Raw genomic sequence first — 25,637 nt, forward strand, 5'->3', positions numbered from 1 at the left:
GTTTTATGAAATATTTGAAAACACCAATTATTGAGGACAGTCAGGAAAAAAAAAGTGAAGAGAATACATCTTTGAGATCACCACTCACCTCTGGAATTCTTGCCACAATACTAAATTTGAATCTTTCATTTATTTCAGAATCATCAAGTTCTGAAAGCAAGAAAATACATATTTGATTAAAAATAACCAGTTTCAACAGGATGTGGAATACTTTCTTCAAGAAAAGCAGCAAGTTTCACCTAAGAAACAGAAGACAGAAACAGCTCCTATTTTCGAGAACTGCATTTCTTTTGAAATGTCCTCCCCTATTATTATTAGAGATCTCAGCCCAGTCACATAATAAAGTGCACAACAAAACTGAAATGTGCACAAGGAAATAGAATGATTTTTCAACAGACTATTGCCTTTTGAATAAAATGTTACAAAGTTTGAGATATTACAATCTAAATATAGGAACAGCAGATGGTGATTTAAGTAGCAGAAAAATAATTGTAATATGGGGAAAGACCAGGCAAGTTGATGTAGACACACTGGGCCAAATCACCTCCTCCTGAGTTGTACTGTTACAAGACTGTTTGGGAATGCAGGGAATAGTATATAATGGTGGCAGGTGAATAAATATAATATTCTAACTAAACAAAAATTTAACTTGCATAAATAAAAGGATCAAATCAAAAAATTGATCAACTGTAGACCTGACAAGGAACAGTTTAGAAGAACACAGCAAAAATTTACAAATAACACCCTTTCAAGCAACACCAAATATCAAATTCAGGCAACTCTTGCATTATGGCAATTCAGGCAACTCTTGCATTATGGCAATTCAGAAAACAGAAACTCGCCCTTAAAGAATCCACAAATCATTACCCAAAAATGTGAGATATGGAATAAAATTTGCTCTCACGGAATTTAAGTGGAAAAAAAAGTAAATAAATAAACACACAATTTATTTTTCTTCAACTCACATTTCATGATGCATGCACAGATGACGCAGCTTCTTGTTACAGAAAATCATGATATGGACCAATTTCTAGGAACGCAACCCCCCTAAATGCGGGGGTCACCTGTATAGATATACCACCTGTCAATTAGGACTCTTGGAACTATTTGAGATTTTGCACAAGGAAAAGCAGGAGTCAATTATATCTTCAGCCTGTTCCAACACCAGATTGTGGCTGATGTGATCTTGGCCTCAACTCCACGTGTTCCTCCCATAATCTTCAATTTCCCTAAAGACTCAAACCAATCTATCTTGGGCTTGTATATAAATAATGATTCAGACTCCACAACTCTCTGGAATAGAAAATGCCAAAGATTCATGACCCTCTTGAGAAATTTCTCAATTCCCTTTCTAGTTCTAGACAGCCCATCTGGGGAATATTCTGTCACGCTCCCTCGGAATCTTCCATGTTTCAATAAGATCAACTCCAATTCTTAGGAACTCCAAGTGCATAGGCCCAATCTTGCCAATCCTTCCTCGTGAGACAACGCCTGCATTACAGAAATCAACCAAGTGAACCTTCTCTAAACTGCCTCTTACGCAAGTATATCCTTCTTTAAATAAAGAAGCCAGAACTGGTTCAGACTCCAGTTGCGGTCTCACCCGCATCCCCTTTGGTTTTCTATTCTTCCCATAGTTGAAAACATTACAGTTTTCCACATTATAGTCCATCTGCCACATTTTTGTAGCCTATTTGTGTACCAGTCACAAGTTGCTTTTCCACCTACCTTTGTGTCAATAGCAAATATGACCATAATACACTTGGTTCCTTTATCTCAGTCATTAATACAGACTGTAAATAGTTGAGGCTCCATGATTAATCCCCACAGCACTGCATAGCTTGAAACTTGCAAACCCATTTGTCCCACTCTATGTTTTGTTGGTCTATGACCTTAGGATGTTATTTGTCCTACTTTTCTTTCCAAAACATGACCAAGCAATGCTTCTCCCCTTTGTTGTACTGGAGGGGTGTGAGAGCGAGAGAGAGCGGGAGAGAGAGAGAGACCTACTTCTGTGCTGTATCTCTCTATGACTCTAGATTGATTAAGTGTTCCTGTACATATCAGAAGTTTACATCTCGCACTTCTCACTCTGCATTTTTTCCACCATCAATCCATAACAAGATAATTACTCTCCCTAGAATGAACATCACATCTATGTTGCATTCGATAGAACCTATGTTCTATTGCAATCTGCATTGCGAGATTAGAAACTTTGCCACCAAAATTTCTAATCTCACAACGTAGAGCTCTGAATAAAAAACACTCCCAAAATTGCCAGAAAGTTATTTACCATCATCAAATTCACAAAGAAAAGATTCTAATTTAGTGGTGATAGATAGATTGCAGTTCTGAAGGAAGCCACCAGCCATTCATGTCTCAGTAAGATGAACATCTGTGCAAAATTCCTGAAGGCCTCTCTGAGTGCTTGCTCCACTGCTGGATTCACCATTGAATCCAGCAGTGATCCACTTCAGAGAGGGTCTGGCTGCATTTTGTATCTGGCCTTCAGTTTGATACCAGGGAGTTCTGATATATGAATGGTGACCTCATTCATTTCTTTCACCAACCCTGTGCAAGTGTAGGTAAAATCATTAAAGTACAATATTTAATAATTTGTTAGTTTTTTTTAAAAACCTGTTTAAATATATTTCAATACGTTTTGAATATCTGCAACTACCAGAGTTTTAAAGTTCAAAAGCCTTTGTACAGCCATTAACAGCTGGCAAGCTGTCAAAGGCTATCAAGGCATTCTGGAGTCAGTTATGCTGCCCAAGGCCGATTTGGAGTGAGAAGCCCATTTCACTTCAGTGGATGCCTCTTGAGTGCAGAGGTCCAGCTTATTCAGCTTTCTGCAACCAGAAAAAACTGCAGTCAGGTGAGAACTGGCAGCAGGGAGTTGTATCCAGACTGATCCAGCCTAATCTAGCCATCGTTCATAGGAAGGAAACAATGTCTCTTTTAAACATACAGTTACAAAAAACTGTCTTTCCTACAGGTCATTTATTTAAGCCAGATAGAAATTACCATTTTTACCTTCAAGTAACCTGGTAACAAACCGCTCTGTTGGATGCAACACTCCGAGATCAATATAATGTAGTAGGGTATGTAAAGGAAGGCATCGTGCACCAAGGATTATGTGAATCGTGTGATAACCTGTAATAACGTAAAGGGGGAGTTTTCAATATTGAAGTAAACCAAAGAGGAAGGAAATAAACATTTGCTATCAAGAAATAATTTGTAAGTCTCAATAAATGTGCTTATCCTCAATGAATGACAACCTCACTTAGAGTAACAAAAACATGGTTAACTGCAGCACTAAAAGTAGCAGCTTTGATGTTGCCAAATGTATTACATGTCTGAGGATTTAAAAGAGATGAAAGGATGATCATAATGTTTGTAAAAGTGGAAAAAATGCTTTATTTATTCATTTATGGAATGGGATTAAGCACTTGCAGGGTCAGGATTTATTGTCCACCACAGCTGCCCCAAGGTGGTGGGGAGCTGACGTACTGAACCACAGAGCATTTCTGGGTAGGGTGTTCCAGGGCTTACACCCAACAATGATGAAGGAACTGAAGTTCATTTCCACATCAGGATGGTATGTGACTTGAGGGGGAGCCTGCAAGTGATGACACTCCCATATACCTGCTGTCCTTACCCAATTAGCTGGTAGAAGTCAAAGTAACTTTTGAAGAAGCTTTGGCAAGCTGTTGTAGTACATTTTATGGTGGCAAATAAACTGCATATTTAGGATATTGACTAGTTTTCCAATCACACGAGCTACTTTCACCTGAATGCTGTCAAGTTTCTGAGTGTTTAATAAGCTGCATTCTGGGGAGTATTCTAGCAAACTAGTGATTTGTGTCATATAGATGGTGGAAAGGCTTTTAAGAGTCAAGACACGAGTCACTTGTCTCAAATATGAATAGAAGACTAGCAAGAAATACCAAAATGTATTTTCAGAGCTTGTTCAATTATGTGAAACAGGAAGAGGGTTAGCAAAACAATCTCTTAGAAACAGAGACAGAAGAAATGGAGACAGATAAGAAAATGGTAGAGTCATTAAACTGTACAGAACTGCTGGCAACATCCTCCTCATGGGTCAACCTGTTTACACGTTTTGCACCTGTGCACTGCAATGTGAAAGTCAGAAATGAGTTGGAGGTCAGGTGCACCGGAATCTGACCTCTTGCTCCACCACTGGACTCTCTACCGATGGATGTTCTGCATGACTCCATTCATCTAAATGGGTCAGTGCCCTTTACTGAAAACAATAGGCAAGTGATTTACTTTTTCTTTCACAATGGAAGACTGAAAGAACAGATCAGAGGTCATAGAAAATAGTAGATCATATAAAAATGCACGACTTGAAAATTATTATCAGTAAAGAAAAAGAACTGATGAAGAAAAAAAACTAGGAGTTGGCAAATAATCTACATTCTAAGATTTTTAAAGTAGTTATTGTTTTGATCAAAAACAGCAAGGCAATAAGCACAATTCTCCCCCATATCCATTGGGTCTTTTCCATGCTAATCAAATATAATTGCCGAGAGCTGTTGGCATTTATTTAGCACCATTAATATAGCAGCACATTCCAAAGAGTTTCAGAAGCAGAAGAAAGAACATCTAGCAATAAACCACAAGATATTAAGACAATGACCAAAAACTTGGTCAAGGCAGTAGGTTTAGGGTGTGTCTTAAAAGAGAAGGGAGGCGAGGTGTGTATGGGAGGGAGGAGGGGCGTGGGAAATGGGGGTTGGTTAGGAATTTATAGTACAGAGTTAGGTTGCTTTATTATGCTGGGATTCTTTAACAGATTAAAGCAGAGAGGTAAATAATCCTGCACACCACCCTTAACTGTAATTAAGAACACTGTCAAATATGTTCCATCTCCATTGAAAACTGGCTCACAAGTATTTCTGACCAAATGAAGGATGACAGGATAATACAAGTAGCTATTAATCTATCTCTGTAATAATATAAATAACATATCAATATCACATCAGCTGTTCCCTTAAGAACTGAACATAATCAAAGACCCCACCCACCCTGGATAGTCTCTCTTCTCCCCCCTCCCATCAGGCAGAAGATATAAAAGCCTGAAAGCACGTATCACCAGGCTCAAGGACAGCTTCTATCCCACTGTTACAAGACTACTGAATGGTCCCCAGTACAATAAGATGGACTCTTGAGCTCCCAACCTACCTTGTGATGGCCTTGCATCTTATTGTCTGCCTGCATGCTACTTTCTCTGTAACTGTAACACTTTATTCTGCATTCTGTTATTGTTTTCCCTGAAACAACCTCAATGTACTGTTGTAATCCAATGATCTGTATGGCTGGCATGCAAAACAAAGTTTTTCACTGTACCTCGGTACATGTGACAATAATAAACCAACTTACCAACTTCACTAACTAAAATCCAAAAGCAGATTAATTTATTATATCATTAACCATTAGGCCCTAATGACATTATGACAAGTAGACAGTTTTCATTTAAAAAAGCCATATTTCGAGGATATAATTCTAAAAAGATCAAAAAATTACTTCTGTGCACCCCATTTTATTTGTCAGCTGCTTCTAGCCTGGATTCCTATAAATGTAGATCACGTAGTCTTTCTAACCCTGGCAAAGAATTCTGCTTCTCAATCAATTAGTTACCTGGTGGAAGAGGCAGCGAAAGTCCTTCAACAGCTTGCAAAACACAAGTCATCATATGGAACATGACAAATTCTGCAGAATTTACTTTCTCTCTGTTGGATCTACAGAGAATCAGTTAAAGATAAACATTACAAGATTCAAAGAACGGTGAAGACAAGTTCAACTTTGGCAACAGCGCAAACGGATAGTGGCATATTGCAGCCCATTGAAGACATCACGCAGCTTATGATGAAAAGGGAGAAAAAAAATCAGACATGCTAAGTAGGCAGCTGATCAAGAATCATCTCTTTAGAGCCTTGCTAGAGCTAATCCCCAGTAATTGATTCCACTAGCACAAAAATAAGCCATGCATTAAATTTCATTTCCTTGGCTTTTTGACGGCAAAAGTGATTTTATTGTGGAAGGACTAACTTCCTCAAGCTTGTATAAAAGGACCAGGAATAAGTCAATCAGCCCCTTGGGCCTGGTCCATTCAATAAGTTCTTGGCTGATCTGATCTTGGCCTCAGCTCCACTTTCCTGCCCATTCCCCCTAACCCCTAGCTCCCCTATACATCAATCTAACTTGGTCTTGAATATATTCAATGATTCATCCTCCATAATTCTAAATAGAGGATTTCAAAGTTTCACAACCCTCAGAAGTTCCTCCTTTATAGAGTCTTGGAGCCATACAGCATAGAAACAGGCCCTTTGACCCACCAGGTCTGTGCCAAACATTAAGCATCCAATTACACTACTCCTACTACACCAATTCGTGTTTTTTAATTCTCGCCACATTCCAATCAACTTCCCCCACATTCTACCACTCACTTGTATACTTGGGGCAATGTACAGTGAATTCACCAACCCACATATCTTTAGGACATGGGAGGAAATTCAGATGGTCACAGGAAGGACATGCAGTCGGTAGCAAGATTAAACCCAGGTAGCCGGAACTGTGAAGTAGCTGCACCATTTGAAACGGGTGACCCCTTATTATAAAACTGTGACACATAGTTTTACAACCCCCCACAAAGGGGCACATCTTCTCAGCATCTATCCTGTCAAGAATTTTTTTTTTCCCCAATAAGATCAACTCTCAATCTTCCAAAAGACAATGACTATAGGCCCAATTGTTCAACCTTACCTCAAGCAATCCTTAAATCCCAGGAATCCATTCCATGGTGGACTTTTTCTAAACTGTTGCCTATCAAAGTATATCCCTCTTTAAATAAGAAGATCAAAACTGTACACAGCACTCTAGTTATGGTTTCACCAATACCCAGTTGCATTCCTTTTACTATAAATTACTAACACTTTTTCCCCTCACCTTCAAAATACAAATTATTAAGCCAGAGCTAGTGGACAGTACAACTACTAAGTTGTCCTAATATGTTACCAATTAGCTAAACCCTTTCAAAATATTAGAAAATTATCAAAATTGGCTGACCTTCCAATATGCTACGGGTAACCTTTGTTTTTTCTGCCTTCACATGGAGTCACAGGAGGAAACTTACACAACACTGGCACAGGTAAGCAGTTCAACGTTCTATTCTAGCATCTCGTGTTTAATATTCCACATTTTAAAGAAAACCAAGTTGTAACTATATAATAAATTTGACATTCAACTGTTTTCCATTATTATAATAAATTTTATATGCATACAGTGCTGCGAATTATTTTACTTTAACATAATCATCACTTACAAGCACAGGATGTGGGCATTGAGGCCACAGTGCTTCCATATTGTGTTCACAATTGTCTGTATGCATTCAAGCTAAAAGAAAGCAACAAACAATTTTTAGATTCCTGTGATTTTTTTCGACAAGACTGTACACAGCACTCTCTTGGTTTCACCAATACCATGTACTTGTTACAAATTACTAACACTTTTCTCTCTCACCCTCAAAATAAAAATTATTTAGCCAAAGCTTGTGGACAATGCAACTATTAACAAACTGTCCTAATATTTTACTGATTAGCTAAACCCCTTTGAGATATTGGAAAATTATCAAAATTAGATAATCCTTCAGTTTTGCTAACCTTCCAATATGCTATGGATAACCTTTGTTTCCCACAAGAGATTGCTCAGGCTAGAATCTGGAGCAAAAAATGTACGCTGGAAGAACTCAGCATCTGTGGAGACAAAGAATAATTGTCGTTTGGGGTTGAGACCCTGCATCAGGACTGAAAAGCTGTTGAAGAGCAGCCAAAGATACGAGGAGAACTTCTTTAAAGAGAGCATACCTTGAAGAGAATTTGCAGTGGAGTAGTAGTAAGAGACTGCTGATGCTGAAATCCAAAAATAAACTGCTGGAAGAATTCAATGGACAAAGCAGCATCTGTGGAAGCAAAGGGATGGTTGATGTTTCAGGTCGAGACTCTGCATCAGTACTGCCCCAGGTTCCAGTAACAGCAGTGTCATGTCTCCACGCTCCTACTCCACTGCAAATTCCCTTCAAGGCATGCCCACCCTGAATAAGTTCTCCTCCTCTCTTCGACAGGAGTTCAGTGAATTCCTCTCTCACTCTGTTTCCACTGGTTTTGCAATCACACAAAAGCGCAAAGACCAAATCACAACAACCAGAGCCAGCTCTTATAGCTTATGTTTAGCAAGATCCTGGCCTGGTCTAATCACCAAGCTCAACAAATGGAAGAGAAGGAATTTCTGTAATAATTGAAATCTGCATGGATTGCAGCTGGCAGTTAAAGGTAATGTGGGACCAATAATTTCTGACTGACTGGGAAGCATGTGAAAAATCAAGTGGATCATAGAAGACTGGAATCAAGAAACTAAATCCGTGGATAAGAAATGCATCCAAATCCCACGTAAAAAAAGGCATAAATTATGAGGACAGAAAAAGACCAAGGGGTAATTTAATTGAGGTGTTTCTGATATTTAACCGAGTCAGTTGGATAGACAAAAGAACTATTTTCTCTGGTGGGAAATTGCAGAGTGGGTGAGCATGATCTTTGAAAATGTCAGAACTACAATTCATTGATCCTTGTTAGCCAAAGGTATAAAGATTATAAAAGCAAAACAGGTAGATGGAGTTATGATACAAATAAACTGCTACTGCTTTAATGGAAGTTGCTGCTGTCATTCACATTGCAAGTGAGGTATGTTAGTCCAGAAAGCACCACAGGAAGAAATGTTGAAGGAGAGGAACAGCCAGAAATACAAGACTGCAAACAGCACCTAACAGGTCGTTCGTGCAAATCACATAAGCCTGTGGCTGTCAGCCTGCTCACCTGAAGCACATGGAGACAGTTGTCCTTGATCATGCAAAACAAGCGAATCAGGACTTGCAGATATTTTCAGTGGTATAACAGCTACAGCCGGTCCAGTTCTGGTCTCAGTGGACTCCCTGGAATGCTTTTTTTCCAGCTCCACTTCAGATTCACCCCTCACTATCTTCTTAATTTCCTCCAGTCCTACAATGTTGTGTGACAACTCCACTCCTCCAGTCCTGGCCACTTTATTACCCCTAATTTTAAACTTAGCCACTTTTGAAGGCCCCAAGCTCCTACACTGAACCTCATCACATATCTTTTAGAATGTTCCTTAAAATTTAATTCTTTGACTCAGCTTTTGGTTCTCTGTCCTAATATCTTTCATGTGGCTCAATGTCAAATTTGGTTTAACAAGGAAAGTTCCTGTGACCTGCCTTGGGACTACATTAAAGAGACTACACAAATACTTACTGTTAAGGGCACCTTAAGCAACACCCAGCAAATTTAATTGACCTTTCTGGCTTTGTTATTTTCCTCCCCAAAGAGTCACAGAGTTAAACAGCAAGGAAACAGGCCTTTGGCCCAACTCATCCACGCTGACCAAGTTGCCTACCTGAGCTAGTCCCATTTGCCTGTGTTTGGCTCACATCCCTCTAAACCTTTCCTATCCATGTACCTGTCTTTTAAACATTGTAATTGTACCTGCTACTACCACTTTCTCTGGCAGCTCATTCCACATACCCACCACCCTCTGTGTGAAGTTACCCCTCAGGTCCCCTTTAAACCTTTCTACCCTCAACTTAAATCTATGCCCCCTAACTTTAGATTCCCCTACGCTGGGAAAAAGACTGTGACCATTCACCTTATCAATGTCCCTCCTGATTTTGTACACCTCTATAAGGTCACCCCTCAGCCTCCTACACTTCACTGTCCACTAATAGCAGCAATTTTGGTGTCATCTACAAACTTACTAACCATGCCAACTACATTCTCATCCAAATCATTAATATACATGATGAACAACAGTGGACCCAGCACCAATACCACTGGCACACAGTGGTCACAGGCCTCCCATCTATAAAATAACCTTCTACTACCACCTCAACTCCTTCTACCAAGCCAATTTTGTATCCAATTGTCTAGCACACCCTGGATCACATTGATCTAACCTTCTGGACCAGCATACAATGTGGGACCTTGTCAAAGGTCTTGCTGAAGTCCATGTAGACAATATCTACTGCCCTGCATGTGTCAATTCTCTTGGTTACCTCTTCAAAAAACTCAATCAAATTTGTGAGACACAATTTCCCGCAAAGCATGCTGAATATCCCTAATCAGTCCTTGCCTTTCCAAATGCAGGTAGATCCTATGTCTCAGAATCCTCTCAGGTAACTTTCCCACCACTGATATTAGACTCACCAGCCTGTAGTTCCCTGGCTTGTCCTTGCAGCCCTTCTTTAATAAAGGCACCTCATTAGCCACCCACCAGTCTTCCAGTACCTCACCTGTGAGGATCTCTGTCAGGGCCCAACAATTTCTTCCGTACTTTCTCACAATGTCCTAAGATACACTTGGTCAGGCCACAGGGATTTAGCCACCTTAATGCGCTTTAAGACTGCTAGCACCTCCTCTTTTGTAATGTGGATATGTTCCAAGGCATGACTATTCCCTTTCCTGAATTCCCTAGCTTCCACGACTCTCTCCACGGTACATAATGGACAAGAAATATTCACTTAACACCTTGCCCATCTCCTGTGGTTTCACACCTAGGCAACCACATTGATCCTTAAGGGGGCCTATTCTCTCCCTTTTGTTCTGAATATATTTCCAGAATCTCTTAGGATTTTCCAGGTCACTCCAGGTCTCTTCATCGCTTGTAGATATATATTTTATACATACATGTTTTATATATACACACATACACCTTTTACTTCTTTCTTGTTCTATTATCTATGGATTTCGAGCCTTTCCAGACTAAATGTGCTTTTGCTCCATTCTGCTTTAATTCAGAAATTCTGCTCCAGTGAAGTCAACAAAACTACATTTTGAATGAACAGTACAATGTTAAGTGGCTATTATATGTTGTACTTAACACTGACAACTAGGGCCAATTTTCTAGGCAAAAAAAGTCTTTTCCCTTTCATTTCAAAAAGCAGCATGGTTTTCAGTTAAATCTAACATTAACCAGCTAGGAAATTATGCAAGTTTAGTTGTTCCAACACCATTTTAGTTCAGTTCAACTGCTGGTCCTTATAAGACCATTTCACTCCAGGGCAAGCAATGACATGGATCAAAGAATTTACCCCACAAATAATCTTGACACTGTTTTGTCATTCCAGCTTCCAGTTTAACTGTGCTAATATACTTAACAGTGACATAATAAGTGAATCATAATGGAAACTTTCTAATTAAACAGGTTCTCTCTCTGCAAATACTACCCGCTCTGCTGAGTACCTCTACTTTCCCCCCCCCCCCCCCCCAGGTTTTGTCTTTAGATTACTGTCTAATTAGAATTAAAGATAAGAAAACATCACAAACCAAATTCACAACGTAGTTGTTAACTATCACATCAATCTTTTTCTTTCCAAGGGAATGAACATATTTCAGTAGATGTTCTTTCAGCTTTTCACCCATCTATAGGAATAAAAAAAATTATCACAATTATTTTGCATTACCTTTTCAATATTCACCCAACACTTGAAAACTGCAATTAAATATTTTGTTATTTTACAATCAAAACAGTGAACAGTTCAATACTAGTCTTTAACAATAGTACAGTTCATATAGGTTATACCAGGTATATTCATATGATCTTAATTTGCTCATTTGGGATAGCTAAAATAATATATTACAATATATATTGTAGAATCTCGAGAACTATTTACTATTGCAACATAATGATGAGAATCACCAAACGTTATTTAACTAGATCTATGATTAAAGAATCATAGCGTGGTTACAGCTTGGAAGGATGCCACTTAACCAATCAAATCCAAACTGGCTCTATTATAGCAATCTAGCCATTTCTGTGATCCCAGCCTCGCATCCTTAACCAAGCAAACTTATTCCTTTTAGATACTTAACCAATTTCATTTTGACTGCTAAAATTGAATCTATCTACATTACTGGCAGTGCATTCTACATTCTACACATTTTTGTCATGTCACTTTTGGTTCTTTTGCCAATCACCTTCATTCTATAATCCCCTGGTTCTTGACCATTTTACCAATGGAAACGGTTTCTCTGTATGCAATCTCTTTATAAACCTTCATGATTTTATACACCTCTCTCAGATCCCCTTGGAACTGCTTCAGGGAGGACCATCCCAAATTCTCCAGTGTATTCCCATATTACTGAAGATAACTTTAATTATTTAAAATCAAATAATTTTAGAAATCTCGTCTACACCCTAACTTTATCACTTCTTTCCTGAAGCAAAGCATCCAGAACTAAACACTTACAGATAAATAATTTTTTTAATAAAGGCTTATTATAACATCTTTGCTATTGCATCGTATGTCTCTACTTATAAAGCACAGGATTCTATACATTTATTTTAAAAAATGCTTTTTCTCAACATGCCATGCACGAATGTGCTCTGGATCCCTCTAATTGTATTCTTTTTAGAATGGTGCCCTCTAGCTTATATTGATAAAAGCCTGCAACCTGGGAAAAGGTGTTGGGGAAAAGAAGACAAGGTCTTGCAAGCAGGTATTAAGGAGTTAGGACAGATCAAGCAGGACCTCAAAGATAGCAATTTTCAGTTTACTCTTGGTGCCATGCACAAGTACAAAAAAAAGGAGCATATTACAGTTGAATGTGTGGCTGGAGAGAATAGGCAGGAGGGAGGGCTTAAGATTCTTGGGGGACTGGACCATTTCTGGGGAAGGCAGGACCTTTGTTAGAGTAACTGCATCTCAATAGGGCTGTGACTAAATCCTCTCAGGCAGGTTTGCTGTTATCACATGCAGGGTTTAAACTAGCTGACAGGAGATATGAAGTGGCACAATGATGCAGCTAGTAAAGCAACCGCTTCAGAATCAGAGATTTGTGTTCAATCCTGACTTCAGATGCTGATAGTTGATAGAATGTAGGGAAAATGGGATTACTGTAAATGGGTGGTTGATGATCAGCCTTTGAAAAGATCCCACATGGCAGGCTGGTCAAAAATGTAAAAAGGCCATAGGATCCAAGAGACAGTAGTACATTGAACCCAAAATTGGTTATGGGTGTTTTGGGGACTGGAAGACTGTTGGCACTGGGGTTCCATAGGGCTTACTTAGTCCCCTGAATATTTGGAAATACACATTAATGACCAAGACCTGAAACAGAGGGGCATAATAAAAAGTCTGCAGATATTTAAAAAAATAGCTGCGTGGTTGACAGTGAGAAGGAAAGCTTTAGAGCAGAAGATATAGAACGCCTGGTCAGTTGGGCAGAAGACAGATAAGGGGAATTTATTCCAGAAATGTGTGAAACAATGCATTTTGGGAGGTACAAGGAAATAAATAAACAAGGCAGCAGGTCGTAATAATTACATGGATATTGAGTAGCGTGAAGCAGCAAAGGGACCTTGGAGTTTAAATCTGTAAATCCGTAAAGGTAGCAGACATCAATAAAGTGATGAAAAAGACAGTGGATGCCTTCCTTTATTAAGCAAAGAATAAGAGCAGGCAGGTTATGCTGGAACCGTGTACAACACAAGTTATGCCTCATCTTGAGTATTGCAGACACATTTGGTCACTGCATTTGAGGAAAAATGTGATTACACTAGCTGGTCACAGTTATTTACAAAGATGTCATGCAAACTGGAAAATTCTACTGTGAGGAAATGATAGAAAAAACTTGGGTCATTTTCATTCGAAAAGAAAAGCCAAAGGGAGACTTAATTCAGGCTAATACAATTATGAGGGGACCAAAAATGGTCAAAAACCAGGAGCATACATTTAAATTAATTGGTAGAAGGGAAAATGAGAAAATTATTTTTCATCCAGAAATGTAGGGTTCTGGAATTAACTCCCTTAAGGGGTGGTGAAGATAGATGCAGAAATCCTCATCACATTTTAAAAGTAGATAGATATATAATTGAAGACCTCTGATCTGCTTGGCCCTGGACCTAGTGTTCGCAGATGCAGACATCACAGGCCAAATAGCCTCCTCCCAAGTCACAAGATTTCTCTGATTCTAAGTGTTAAGCAAGCATACATATTTGACAAAAGCCAAAGCTCCTTGGCATCAACTCATCCAAGATGTGATCATTTGGAAACTAAAAGGGAGCAGAATTCTTAATTCAGAATTCTCCATCACTGATCAACAATTTAAACCCAACAATCCAATACGAATGTTATTTACCTATTTGCTATGAAAAATAACATATTCTTCCACCTAACAAATGAAGAGTGATTGAGTGAATAAGTACAGCATTTTCTATGCAAAATAAATGCATTTGGAAACACTTATGTTGATGCATAATGGTAATTGTTATTGCTGGTTTTAAATGGACAGTTGACCATCAAGCATTTTACATATTAGTATTGTACTTGGTGATGCATGCAATAATATTTCAGTGAATTATCAAAAGACTAGTATAACAAGAAAACTCACAACTTCTGTAATCTTGCAAGAAATCAAAAGATACCATATCAGTGAAACTCTTTGATACACATGTTATTCTGCTAAAAGTGCATGACCATCTACACTGGAGCAGGGGATTAAAAATTAATCTAATGATCAAAGACAGAAAAAATTGATGTGTTTTAGTTATAACTATAATAATTTTTGAATTTTATTACCTTAAAGCCACAAACTTAGAAGGCGATAGTGAAGGGAAGGTCAACCAAGCTGTAATGTATTGGAAGTTATGCTCACAATACATAAATTATCTTTGTCATTGATATATATTCTAAGTAATTGCATTCATGATGATTAGGTGTAGTTCACAAAGCCTGCCATTCAATTTGGTCAGCTGCTGTTTATTCCTAACATGTACCACAGTTTAGTCTGGATTATTTCAGAGACTCCTCAACAATGACAGTTGCCTTGCCCAGTTTGTAAATGATTCAAGCAGCTCACAGAAAACGCGGCATATTGAATCCAAGCAGGCAAGCATGTGTTTCTATGACAAGGAACTATATGGTAGCTGATATCTGATGTCAGTCTCTTGGTACAGGGTTTCCTTTGTTAAAGTTTTGGCACGACAACACCAACCACATTGGGGGTTGTGATGCAAGGAACTGGTGGACTGAAAAGAGTCATTAAAAACAGGTAGGCTTGGGATGGCAGTTTGTTTGTTAAAATCCCCCTATTGATATGAGGGAGAGCATTATGATTCAGAAGTGGAAGCTGTGGAAGATGAAAATGGCTAGTGTTCATGTGAAGAAGAACATTGTTGAATTAAGCTGGGCATCCGAGTTGTGTGTACCAAATGCACTCTATTATTGTGTACAAGACGGCAAGGGCTGAAGTCCAATTAGTTGCAGCAGTCACTCCCCCTGCCGGATCAATAAGAAACTTACTGTGTGACTTGAACTTTGCTGCTATCTTGCTCAGTTAGTACTTAGTCAAAGGTAATACTAAAGGAAGTGTGTGCGTTATCCATCCGTCACTATCTATTCATTATGACTTCTAGTTCATTGCTAGCAGTGGTATGGTGGAGGTGGAATGTCTTGTTAATGATGGGTTGGAAGCATCACATTGTGAAATACTCATCAATTAGGGTCTTTCTAGTTTGGAGGAAATAGTAGCAGTTGAATTTTTGTGACTGAATTGGTGCCAAATTGTTACTTTATAGGTTGAACAAATTTAAAGTTGGATGAGATCCTTGACATAATCCAATTCTTTTGATTTCTTCAAGCATTTGTGCTCTTGCTTTCATGTACTGTGAAGCATCTGTCATGGAATAATAACTCAATAACATCAGTAACCCATGGAGAGAGGACCTCTATCTCAACAAGGAGGCCCATATGTCATATAGTATCACATGCTGCATCAGGAACAAGGAAATAGCATAACATAGAACATTACAGCACAGTACAGGCCCTTCGGCCCACAATGTTGTGCCGACATTTTATCCTGCTCTAAGATCTATCTAACCCTTCCCTCCCACATAGACACATAAATGATAGAGAAATGAGGGACTATCTAAAAGTCTCTTAAATGTCCCTAATGTATCTGCCTCCACAACCTCTGCTGGCAATGCATTCCATGCACCCACCACTCTCTGTGTAAAAGAACTTACCCCTGACATCCCCCCCTTATACCTTCCTCCAATCACCTTAAAATTATGCCCCCTTGTGTTAGCCATTATCGCCCGGGAAAAAGTCTCTGACTGTCCATTCGATCTATGCCTCTTATCATCTTGTACACCTCTATCAAGTCACCTCTCATCCTCCTTCTCTCCAAAGAGAAAAGCCCTAGCTCATTCAATCTATCCCATTCTCAACCCATTTCTTTGGAAACAATTTACAATGACCTCAGTTAGTGTAAGTTCTTGATCACATGTGCTTCAATCTTTTTGAAAGTCTGTTCAATCAATATTCATGGCACTTTCCACTTCTGAAGTTACTTATGTTGAATTAGATGTTGTAGATAGATACATAGAAATCAGTATATTCTGTAGAATGATGGCTGATTTTGGTCTCTTAATAAAACCGAACTGAAAAATTAATAAACTAAGAAGCATGATTCATTTTTATTACTTTCTTTTGTATTCCACTGTACAATACAGGATATGTCACCACCTGGATTCCTTACCAGTCCTATTAGCACCATCTGCTGGCAGTCTTCTTCCTGAAAGAAAGGAACCACTTGCTGTCCTGTTATTAAATAAAGAGTTGAAGCAAGCATTTATTAGGTTTTATTCAGTTACATACACACTAGGAAAAACTGAAACATGTTTTTTTCTTGCTAAGTTAATTTTTATCAAGTCAAAACACCTGCCTGTTTTATGATAGGCTCACTGTGGTCCCAGGAACAAATACTTCACATGAAAATTCAAAAGGAAAATTCCCTTTGAAACATCACTAAAACTATTGCAAAACCTGATCAAGAAAAACTAGGATTTTATATCCAGGTATAAAATTGAAACCTCACTGGTGATTGAAAGTTGCACATTTTCTTATTCTATAAAGACAATTGCTGCTTACTTTAGTTACACTAGAAATATGACACTGCAAGTCCATCATTAGTACATCATCTCTATACAAGTTAAATGTCTCCATCTTGTCTTACCTGGGGACCATGTATCCACTTTTGAAAGAATCCTGCACAAAATAAACAAGAACTCATGCATCCTTAAATAACTAATAGTTTGGTCAGTAAGATAAAATAATTTGATGAATAAATTGCCATGGAAATTCTCTCATTCACTTGTTGCATTATCAATGGCATTTTTCTAGCATTTCTGCAGGCCTTCTATCAAATTAACAAATGATCAGGAAAACCCCATGGAAATCAATTCCCCAAGAATATTGCTAAAAAGTTAAAAATTCACTTACGTTTTGGCATTTTCCAGTACACTTCTGAAGTGTCTGATTGCCCTTGGATCCATTTTCTAAAATAATTCGAAAAGGCCTTTCAGAAGGCAAATTACAACAATACTTTTATAATAAATTAGTAGCACTATAAACTTGAGTTATAAGTCTTCAGAGATCCATATATAAAGTACTGGATATAAATAGTGAAGACTTACATGCAGTGCAGTAGACACCAGTATGAATAATATCCAACTTGTGTCTCCTTATTTACTAGGATGGGCTTAAATAAATGGGCCTATATTTTCACAAAAATAGCAACCTGATTAAGATTTCCTTACTCCTGTAAGGGTCATGGGATGCCATGTCAAATAAAATCAGGTTTATATCTATATCTTATATATATATATATATATATATATATATATATATATATATATACACATATACACACACACACACACACACACACACACATACATACACACACACACTATATACAATAAAAGTTAATATCTTATCATTAAGTGTTCCCAATTAACCCTTGCCCATCCCTTCCACACTGCCCAAGCAAACAGCTATATAGAAGTCTTAAGTCTAGGCGATTTGATCAAGGCCCTCAAGCTTGTTTTGCAACACAATTCCATTTATCCACCTGCCCCATGCCCTACCCCATAACCTTTATTACCATCATTTTAAAAAATCTCAGTCTCAGATTTAAATTGATCAACCTAGCATTAATTTCCATTTGCAGAAAATACTTTTACTTTTCTATTATTCCATGTGGGCAGAAGTGCAGGTATCACACAGAACAATTGCACTGGGTTAAGTTAAATTTTCAGCAAAAACATCTATAACAGGACCGGTACAAATCAAAAATTCACTTGTAAAATAGACCGAGTGAAGGAAGTTGTGCCTCAATAAAAAGTCATTAGCTATAGAATGTCAGCTCAATGATGACATTGCCATAACTTCAGAAAATGTATCTTCAACTAAGAAATAGCAAAATTTATTATGTGCCTTTTAAAAAATGGGAGCATTCAAACATACCCACAGAACTAGATTAGATACCAGAGGGCTCTCCTTTTCCAGAGGATCGTTAACTTTAAGCCAGCTCAAGCAGCATGTACAGATTTATTGCCAGTATTCAAAACGCTGATTCAAATTCTGGAGAAAATTGGTATCAGAGCACATGAAATGTAGAGAGTGATGTAACTCACGGTCATTATTATTGCTTAGAACTAGTTTTTGACCATGATTGATGGGATGGAACAGGGCTTGCGTTGGAAGGGGGAAGGATGTAGAACTCAGTTTTTCCAGTATATTTCTTATGAAGTTGGGTGGAATGGTGGTTCCAACAATCACTGCCATATGCAAAAATGTGGCATTATTAGAGGCCAATATTTTTCTTTCCTCAAGCCATTAACCTCACTTTACTAGTTCTTAAATAAAACAATCCAAGATCAATATATGCTCCTAATGTGAACATAATACTTCTTAAAAATTTTATTAAAGCTGAGTGTCATCTACAAACAACATCCAAACATTTCCACAGTTCAAGTTCACTCCTGGTTACATTAAAGACTATGAAAACTCACCAAAATTCTCTTACCATTTCCGAAAATAGTTTTGATTGCATTCTCCTCAAAGAACTATTAGTGTACAGTGCCTTGTGCAAACTTTCTAAATTCTTCAGAGATTCCACATTCCTATTCACCTCTTCCCAGAAACTTTTACAATGACGAACCTTGAAAGGGAAACAAACTAGAAGAATTAAACTATCAAATACATTGCATAACTTCAGAATGGCAATAACAAGTACTTGCAATTATATAGAGCCTTCAATGCAGTAAAAGATGCCAAGGGAATTCACAAAAGAACTATCAGATAAAATATGATGCAAAGTCACATAGGAGTTATTAGGGCAGATGACCAAAAGCCTAATCAAAGAGCATCTTAGAAAAGGAGATACATATCACATCATTTAAATCTAGGATGACAGTCAAACCAATATCTTCACTGCAGTCATGCTAACCTACAGTCTTACCCAGTATTCTCAATAAAAGCAGATATGCCTTTTGATGTGATGGAAGAAAGGAAACAGGGGAGAATAATCAGTCTAACAGACAATACATAAAAATGAATCAATTCAGTACTGTAAACTCTAAGTCACAAAGCATCTCCTTCATTAACTACATGGTTTTCAAACTGTCCACAAACCCCTGGAATCTCATACATGACATATCAAGTTTATCTGTGCCGAGCAGACTGCACACCACAGGTGCTGTCTGAAGCATTTGGTCTTTTACTGAATTTATTGATATCCAAGCTATTATTTCCAGTTTATTCTATGAAAACATTTTCTCCAATAATGTAATTTATTGAACTAAGAGTTAAGACAAATTCTTTCAGAAGCACTTGAGTATTTACGATGGCTCATGGAAGAATTCATTGGTTTCCAAAGGGATACAATATTTAAACAAAGGCATTAAATCGTGAAAACAAAATTTCATGTATAGTCATTGATTGTTTAAAAACAGAACTATATTGTCCAATAGTCTCACCTTTTTTCCAACAGATTGCAAAATATTTTCTGTCGTGCATGTTATTCCAGGTATTTCCTATAGTTAATTGGAAAGATTGATTAAACAGAAGAAAATGGTACATGAAAATTTACAAAAAGCAGTTTTAATTATGTATTTAAGATTAGCCATACCCCCTTCCAGTTTAATAAAGATGAGTAAGGCAGCAGTTTTGCAATGGCATTTGTTTCTGAGATTGCTTTCCTGTATAAAGTACCTAAAACAAATTCATTTGGAATGTAGATATAAGTTATACTAGACTACAGAATTTTAGAGAAAAAAAATCAACATGGTGAAATATAAAAGCAGGCATTTATCTGATCTGCAGAATTAGTTCCAGAATATAAATATGATACAAACTTAACTAACATTGAAAAGCTATTCATTGATTACATGAGGTCTATTCCAGTATTATCTACATGTATTTGAATGAAATGATTGCTCCAGAACAATTGAAAGCTGCTCATTTGCTGGTTTCACAAGTTATAATGGAAAACGTGAATAAGGAATATTTGCTAGGTGCAGTGACTTACAAATTAAATAACATAATACACTCAAATTTTATGTTGAACTGATTGTAAATTAAGGATATCAATATGGTCTATATGTATTTCAATGAGAGTACATTGGAGTCTTTAAATCTTTGTTCTGCCATTGGGCTAGGTGATTGTGGAAAATAAGGTTTTTCTAAGCTATGTATTATGGCAAAAAGCTTTCGTCAACTACATACATGCGTTTAATTGTTATATATGCATGCACCTGGAGAACTCTCAAATGATGTGTCCTGTTTTTAATTACTTGGCTTTTTGTTTTGCACTCAAGAAAAATGAGGAAATATGCCCTAGTCATGTAGAGCATTTGGAATTATGTTCCGAATCAAGTACTAAACAAACAATAATTTGAAAAAGAACATTTTGGAAGTCACCCAGCATAGAACTATCAACTTTATTTTTTGATATTGTCTTTGTATTTCATCCAACATCCATTACATTATTTCTTTAAAGAGAAACGACAGATTTCAATCTAGAATCTCATTAAAATCACTAAGATTGATTGGTATTTGGTGCTAAATCCTAAAGAAAAATATTCTTAGAATACATTGTTTGATGGACCTGCTTACCAAGGATGAATTCCTGAATGAGATCAGAACAGGCAGAGGCAGACAAACCACACAACCAGTGAATAATCTAATCAACACAAAAATTTCAGAAGTTATAAACAAGATAAAATTTCCCAAGATTTCCCAAATGTTCAAATCCACAATTGATTTTTATATTAAAGTATTTGCATAAACCAGCTGATCTTCCTTGGCAATTCTTGCATCTAAAATATTGAATGGAATTGAAAGTGATCAACCTTCATTTCTTTGTTCTCTATGCGATTAATGTTTCTAAAATACTTCTCCAAAAATTTCATCACCTTCAAATTACTTTTATTCACAATCCATTAATCCTTCTTAGGGGGTTTTCTGTCCTGCTTTGAATGGTTTCTTGTTAAAATTTCATTTACCCAAGTCTGCGTCGTCTTCTAAATTATGCACTTACCTGCAGCAAAGTTAATGAAAATCTATTCCAAATTAGAGCAATGCAAATCACCTTAAATCTGGTTACTAACCCTTCAGCCACTGGAACCAGTTTCTCTCTACCCAATCCTATCCACACTCAAGATCTTAAGCATCTCTATCAAAGTCCTCTGAGGTGATCTTGCTCTAAGCATCAGTGATCTAGCCACATCTCCAATGCCTCATCCCTGGATCCATTTTAGTAAACATCTCTACGTTTTCTAAGCATGCAAAGCCTTCCTAAAATGAGCCACCCCAAATTTCACACACCTCTCCAGCTGGACCAAAACTCATGCTTCATATAATATTAACATAACTTCCTGAACTTATTACTCTATAGTTTAGGATTCTTTTCTTACATTTTAATTGTGTTATAAAAGGGCACTGTACATCACCATAACACCAGTTTCACACTGCAGACTCTTTAAAATCAGTCCTGTGTAAAGTCTTTGAAGATGCAAGGAAGGCTGTTTTTACAAGTAAGCAGCAATTTTTACAATTAATTCAACAATTGTTTAATACCCAATATTTGCCTCCAGCATGATTTAAAATCCAACTGCTCTGAAAAAAATGGCATATCTTGTTTACTTGATTACAGACAGCTTTCAACCAGAACAAGGTTTCTAATTGCTAATAGCATCCTGTCAGAAAGTCAGGGGTTAAATTTATTTATGCTAAATGCTGTGTTAGTGAGTCCTACTAAGTTCAGCAATTTATGCAAACACTCTTGTGTCTCTTTTCTTGCACATTCTTTAAAGTTGTACAATTTAGCCATAAGGCATTTATATTGGATGATGTCAATTTTAGTCTAGTACCTGTGATTCGACTTCTGAATTATTCTGGAGATACAAGACAGCGCAATGCATCACAGCAAGTTGATGACAACCCAGTTTGCTGCTTCGCATGAACATCATCAATAACACTGGGTTGAGCTCAGCTTTATAGATTTTCCCCAAATGACAATCCAGCAGCGAGTCAGACAATGATAACATATACCGTTGGTGATTCCAGGGTTTCACTTTGGCATCCTCCCCTAAAAAATACATTGCTTATTATGCTGGGTTACTAAAATCATAGTCATTTATGATTAAAATATCAGGAGTAGGCTTGAACAGTGCTTAAGTCCCCTCTGCTATTCAATTAGATCACAGTGGAACTCAGTTTTCCTACATATGCTCCAGATTCTTTGATAACGCTCAGACTTGAAAATTCCTATTAACCCAGCACAAATGTACTTTCTGGCAAGTAGTCCAGATCTCTACTATCTTTTGTATGGTTAGGATGCTTCCTAATTTTGTTCCAGAAAGGCCCATCTATTTTTCAGGACAATTTCCTCTCTATTCTTCATATCTACTGTAGCTTTAAATTATATACAGAATCAAATATTTTCACTTTTACGAGACTTACAGGATATAAGCATCACTTGTAGGGACAGCATTTATTAACCACTCCCAATTGCCTCTGAAAAGATTGTGGTGTGGTGCCTTCAAGTATCACTGCAGTCCCTCTAATTTAGGTATTCCAACTCTGTTGTTAGGTTGGGAGTTCCAGGATTTAGACTTGGCTGTGGATTAACAATAAATGGCATAATCAAGATGATGTGCAGCTCGGAGGGAAACTTGCAGATGGAGGATTGGAGGGTGAAGAAGAAGTGGCCTTGACAAGCAACTGCTGTGCATATTGTAGATGGAACGTGAAGCAACTATAGCCCTAGTGGTGGAGTATAGCTTGAGTGCTTAAGGAGGTTAATGGGATGACAATTAAGTGGATGTTTTGACCCATCCCATATCAAGTTTCCCCAAATGCAGATGGAGCTGCACTCACCAAGAAAAATATGACACTTGCCTCACATCTGGAATTCAGATCTTTTATCCATATTTGAACCAAGGCTGTAATGAAGTCAAATTTGATATTGATAGCATAGTGGTTAATTTACTAGATTACTAATAAAAGGGTTAGACTATAGATTAGGATATACAACCTTGAATCCCCATGGCAGCAGGGGAATTTCAATTCAATTAACTAAATGAAGCCTTAATAAAAATCAAGTGACATGGTTTTATGGTGACCATAAACTGTCATTATAATACCAGGTAGCCTATTGTTCCATGAAAGGAAGCCTGCTGTTCCTAACTGGTCTAGTACTTATGCAACTCCTTTCTGAAATGGCCTAGCAAGCCACAGTTTAGAGGGCAATCAGGAATGGACAACAAATGTCATCCATGTCCACATCCCATTAACAAATAACACAAAGGTTCACTTTATTTCCTCAGCAATCTCAAAAAGGATTTTTTTTTAAATGTTCTGAGGGTGGTAAATACCCACGTTGCTGGGACACTCAAAGTGATTAATGTTAAAAAAAAAATTCACTAAGATTACAATTTAACTAGAGTTTATGACATGGCACAATCATGCAAATAAAAGACACATATAACTGCTGTCTGTGCTGAACTGCCCTCAGCAATCCAGGTGTTACAATGGTCCCCAGCTATTTCAAGTTGTTTGCTGCTCTCCCTCGTCACCAAAACTATACCATCAGCTAAGAGACTTCACTCCCGGATTCCATCTTTCCTTACAACATAAAAACAAGCCATTTCCTGTCAAGTCTATGCTTGGTCACAGAGCAATTCCATTTCCCCACTAACTATCCTCTTAACCTATTCTCCCCACATTCCCATCATACCTCCCAGCCAGCCCCAGATTTCACCACACACCTTCACAACTCTCCAGATACACATCAAAACAGCTAACTCATTAATCATCTTAAAGATCTGCAGAAGGAACTCAAGGTGACGACATGGTAGTGTAGCGGTTAGCGTAACGCTGTTACAGCACCAGCGACCCGGGTTCAATTCCGACCACTGTCTGTAAGGAGTTTGTACATTCTCCTCGTGTCTGCGTGGGTTTCCTCCGGGTGCTCGGTTTCCTCCCACATTCCAAAGACATTAGGTTAGGAAGCTGTGGGCATGCTATGTTGGCTCTGGAAGCGTGGCGACACTTGCGGGCTGCTGCCAGAACACTCTACGCAAAAGATGCATTTCACTGTGTGTTTCAATGTACATGTGACTAATAAAGATATCTTATCATTCCACACTACCCTGAGCTAATAAAATGGAGTATAGTGTGTTACTTTTTAACCTCTCATTCCCATTAACTCAGTAAACTAAGCTGAAAGGGTGGCTAACTACTTAAATGTGAGACTGGGTGTGATTCTTTATAAACTTCAAAAACTGTTAATGAAACATACTTCAGTTTTAAAAAATAGTCTTACCTGACAAAAACAGATTATGGCAAGCCAGATTAGGGTGTTGTACGTTAATGAGATGTAAAAAATATCCAGGCACATAAACAGCTACATAATAACCTGAAAAGAAGAATTACATTACAGTAATTTTGTATGGTTATTTCAATTTTGAACAAGTACTTCAGTTTTTAATACCTAAATTACAGTGTATTCCACTTAAAATTGGCAAGGTTTGTCAAGACAACGGGGTAGCTAGATCAAACACAGCTTCCCAAAACAAACAAATTAAAAGCAAGCATATTTATGATGATTGTGATGGACAGAAATATCAATTTATCCAGTCATTGGAAATTTGGAATAACTGTAATGAAATGCAGGAAAAACAGCCAAGAATTGATTGCATATGGAATCATTTTACTTTCTACAATGTTAACAAAATGGTACACACTACCTTTGGAGTTTGACCCCTTAATGACAGAGTCTCACTTTGGAATTTGCACACGTATTCTACATTAGAAGTTATGTGGATAATTAATTAAAATAATAAGCAATGCATGGGTTAATTTTAAAGGCATTTTGAAAAGATACAGAATAGCTGCCATTCCTTAAGACACTATGGTGTCTCACAAAGCATCTTGTTGGGCACATTCTTAGTAATGCTGCTGTAGTTCAGCTATTCTTGGTGAAATCATGATCTGCAAGTGCTGGGAATAGGCTTTATTAATTGGAAGCTATTGATCAGTCAAGAAGAGGTCAAGGCAGCCCAACTTCCAAGCATGAACATATCAGAGCTTCCACTTATTTCGGATTTGACATAAAGTACCCTTTGCATATTGCTACATTTTGGGAGAATATAGAGAATATAAGCCCTTCCTGTTAGAAGGTATGGATTTCTATAGGAAC

At 37.6% G+C, this 25,637-nt stretch overlaps 1 protein-coding gene across 2 annotated transcripts in view; it reads right to left on the reverse strand.

The window, feature by feature from the left end:
* Positions 1-25,637, reverse strand: part of gsap (gamma-secretase activating protein) — a 67,471-nt gene that overhangs the window by 9,158 nt on the left and 32,676 nt on the right. For both annotated transcript variants that reach the window (XM_052034053.1, XM_052034055.1), the window contains exons 15-28: positions 24,762-24,854; positions 22,306-22,523; positions 21,050-21,116; positions 20,064-20,146; positions 19,912-19,968; positions 18,960-19,094; positions 17,372-17,427; positions 17,106-17,137; positions 16,629-16,690; positions 11,415-11,510; positions 7,349-7,419; positions 5,665-5,765; positions 3,037-3,156; positions 89-150 (exon numbers count right to left, since the gene is read on the reverse strand). In XM_052034053.1, coding sequence (XP_051890013.1) covers positions 89-150; positions 3,037-3,156; positions 5,665-5,765; positions 7,349-7,419; positions 11,415-11,510; positions 16,629-16,690; positions 17,106-17,137; positions 17,372-17,427; positions 18,960-19,094; positions 19,912-19,968; positions 20,064-20,146; positions 21,050-21,116; positions 22,306-22,523; positions 24,762-24,854 — 1,253 coding nt within the window. The remainder of the gene's footprint in view (positions 1-88; positions 151-3,036; positions 3,157-5,664; positions 5,766-7,348; positions 7,420-11,414; positions 11,511-16,628; positions 16,691-17,105; positions 17,138-17,371; positions 17,428-18,959; positions 19,095-19,911; positions 19,969-20,063; positions 20,147-21,049; positions 21,117-22,305; positions 22,524-24,761; positions 24,855-25,637) is intronic.

This window comes from Pristis pectinata, chromosome 19 (assembly GCF_009764475.1).
Source record: "Pristis pectinata isolate sPriPec2 chromosome 19, sPriPec2.1.pri, whole genome shotgun sequence".
Taxonomy (NCBI): Eukaryota; Metazoa; Chordata; class Chondrichthyes; order Rhinopristiformes; family Pristidae; genus Pristis; species Pristis pectinata.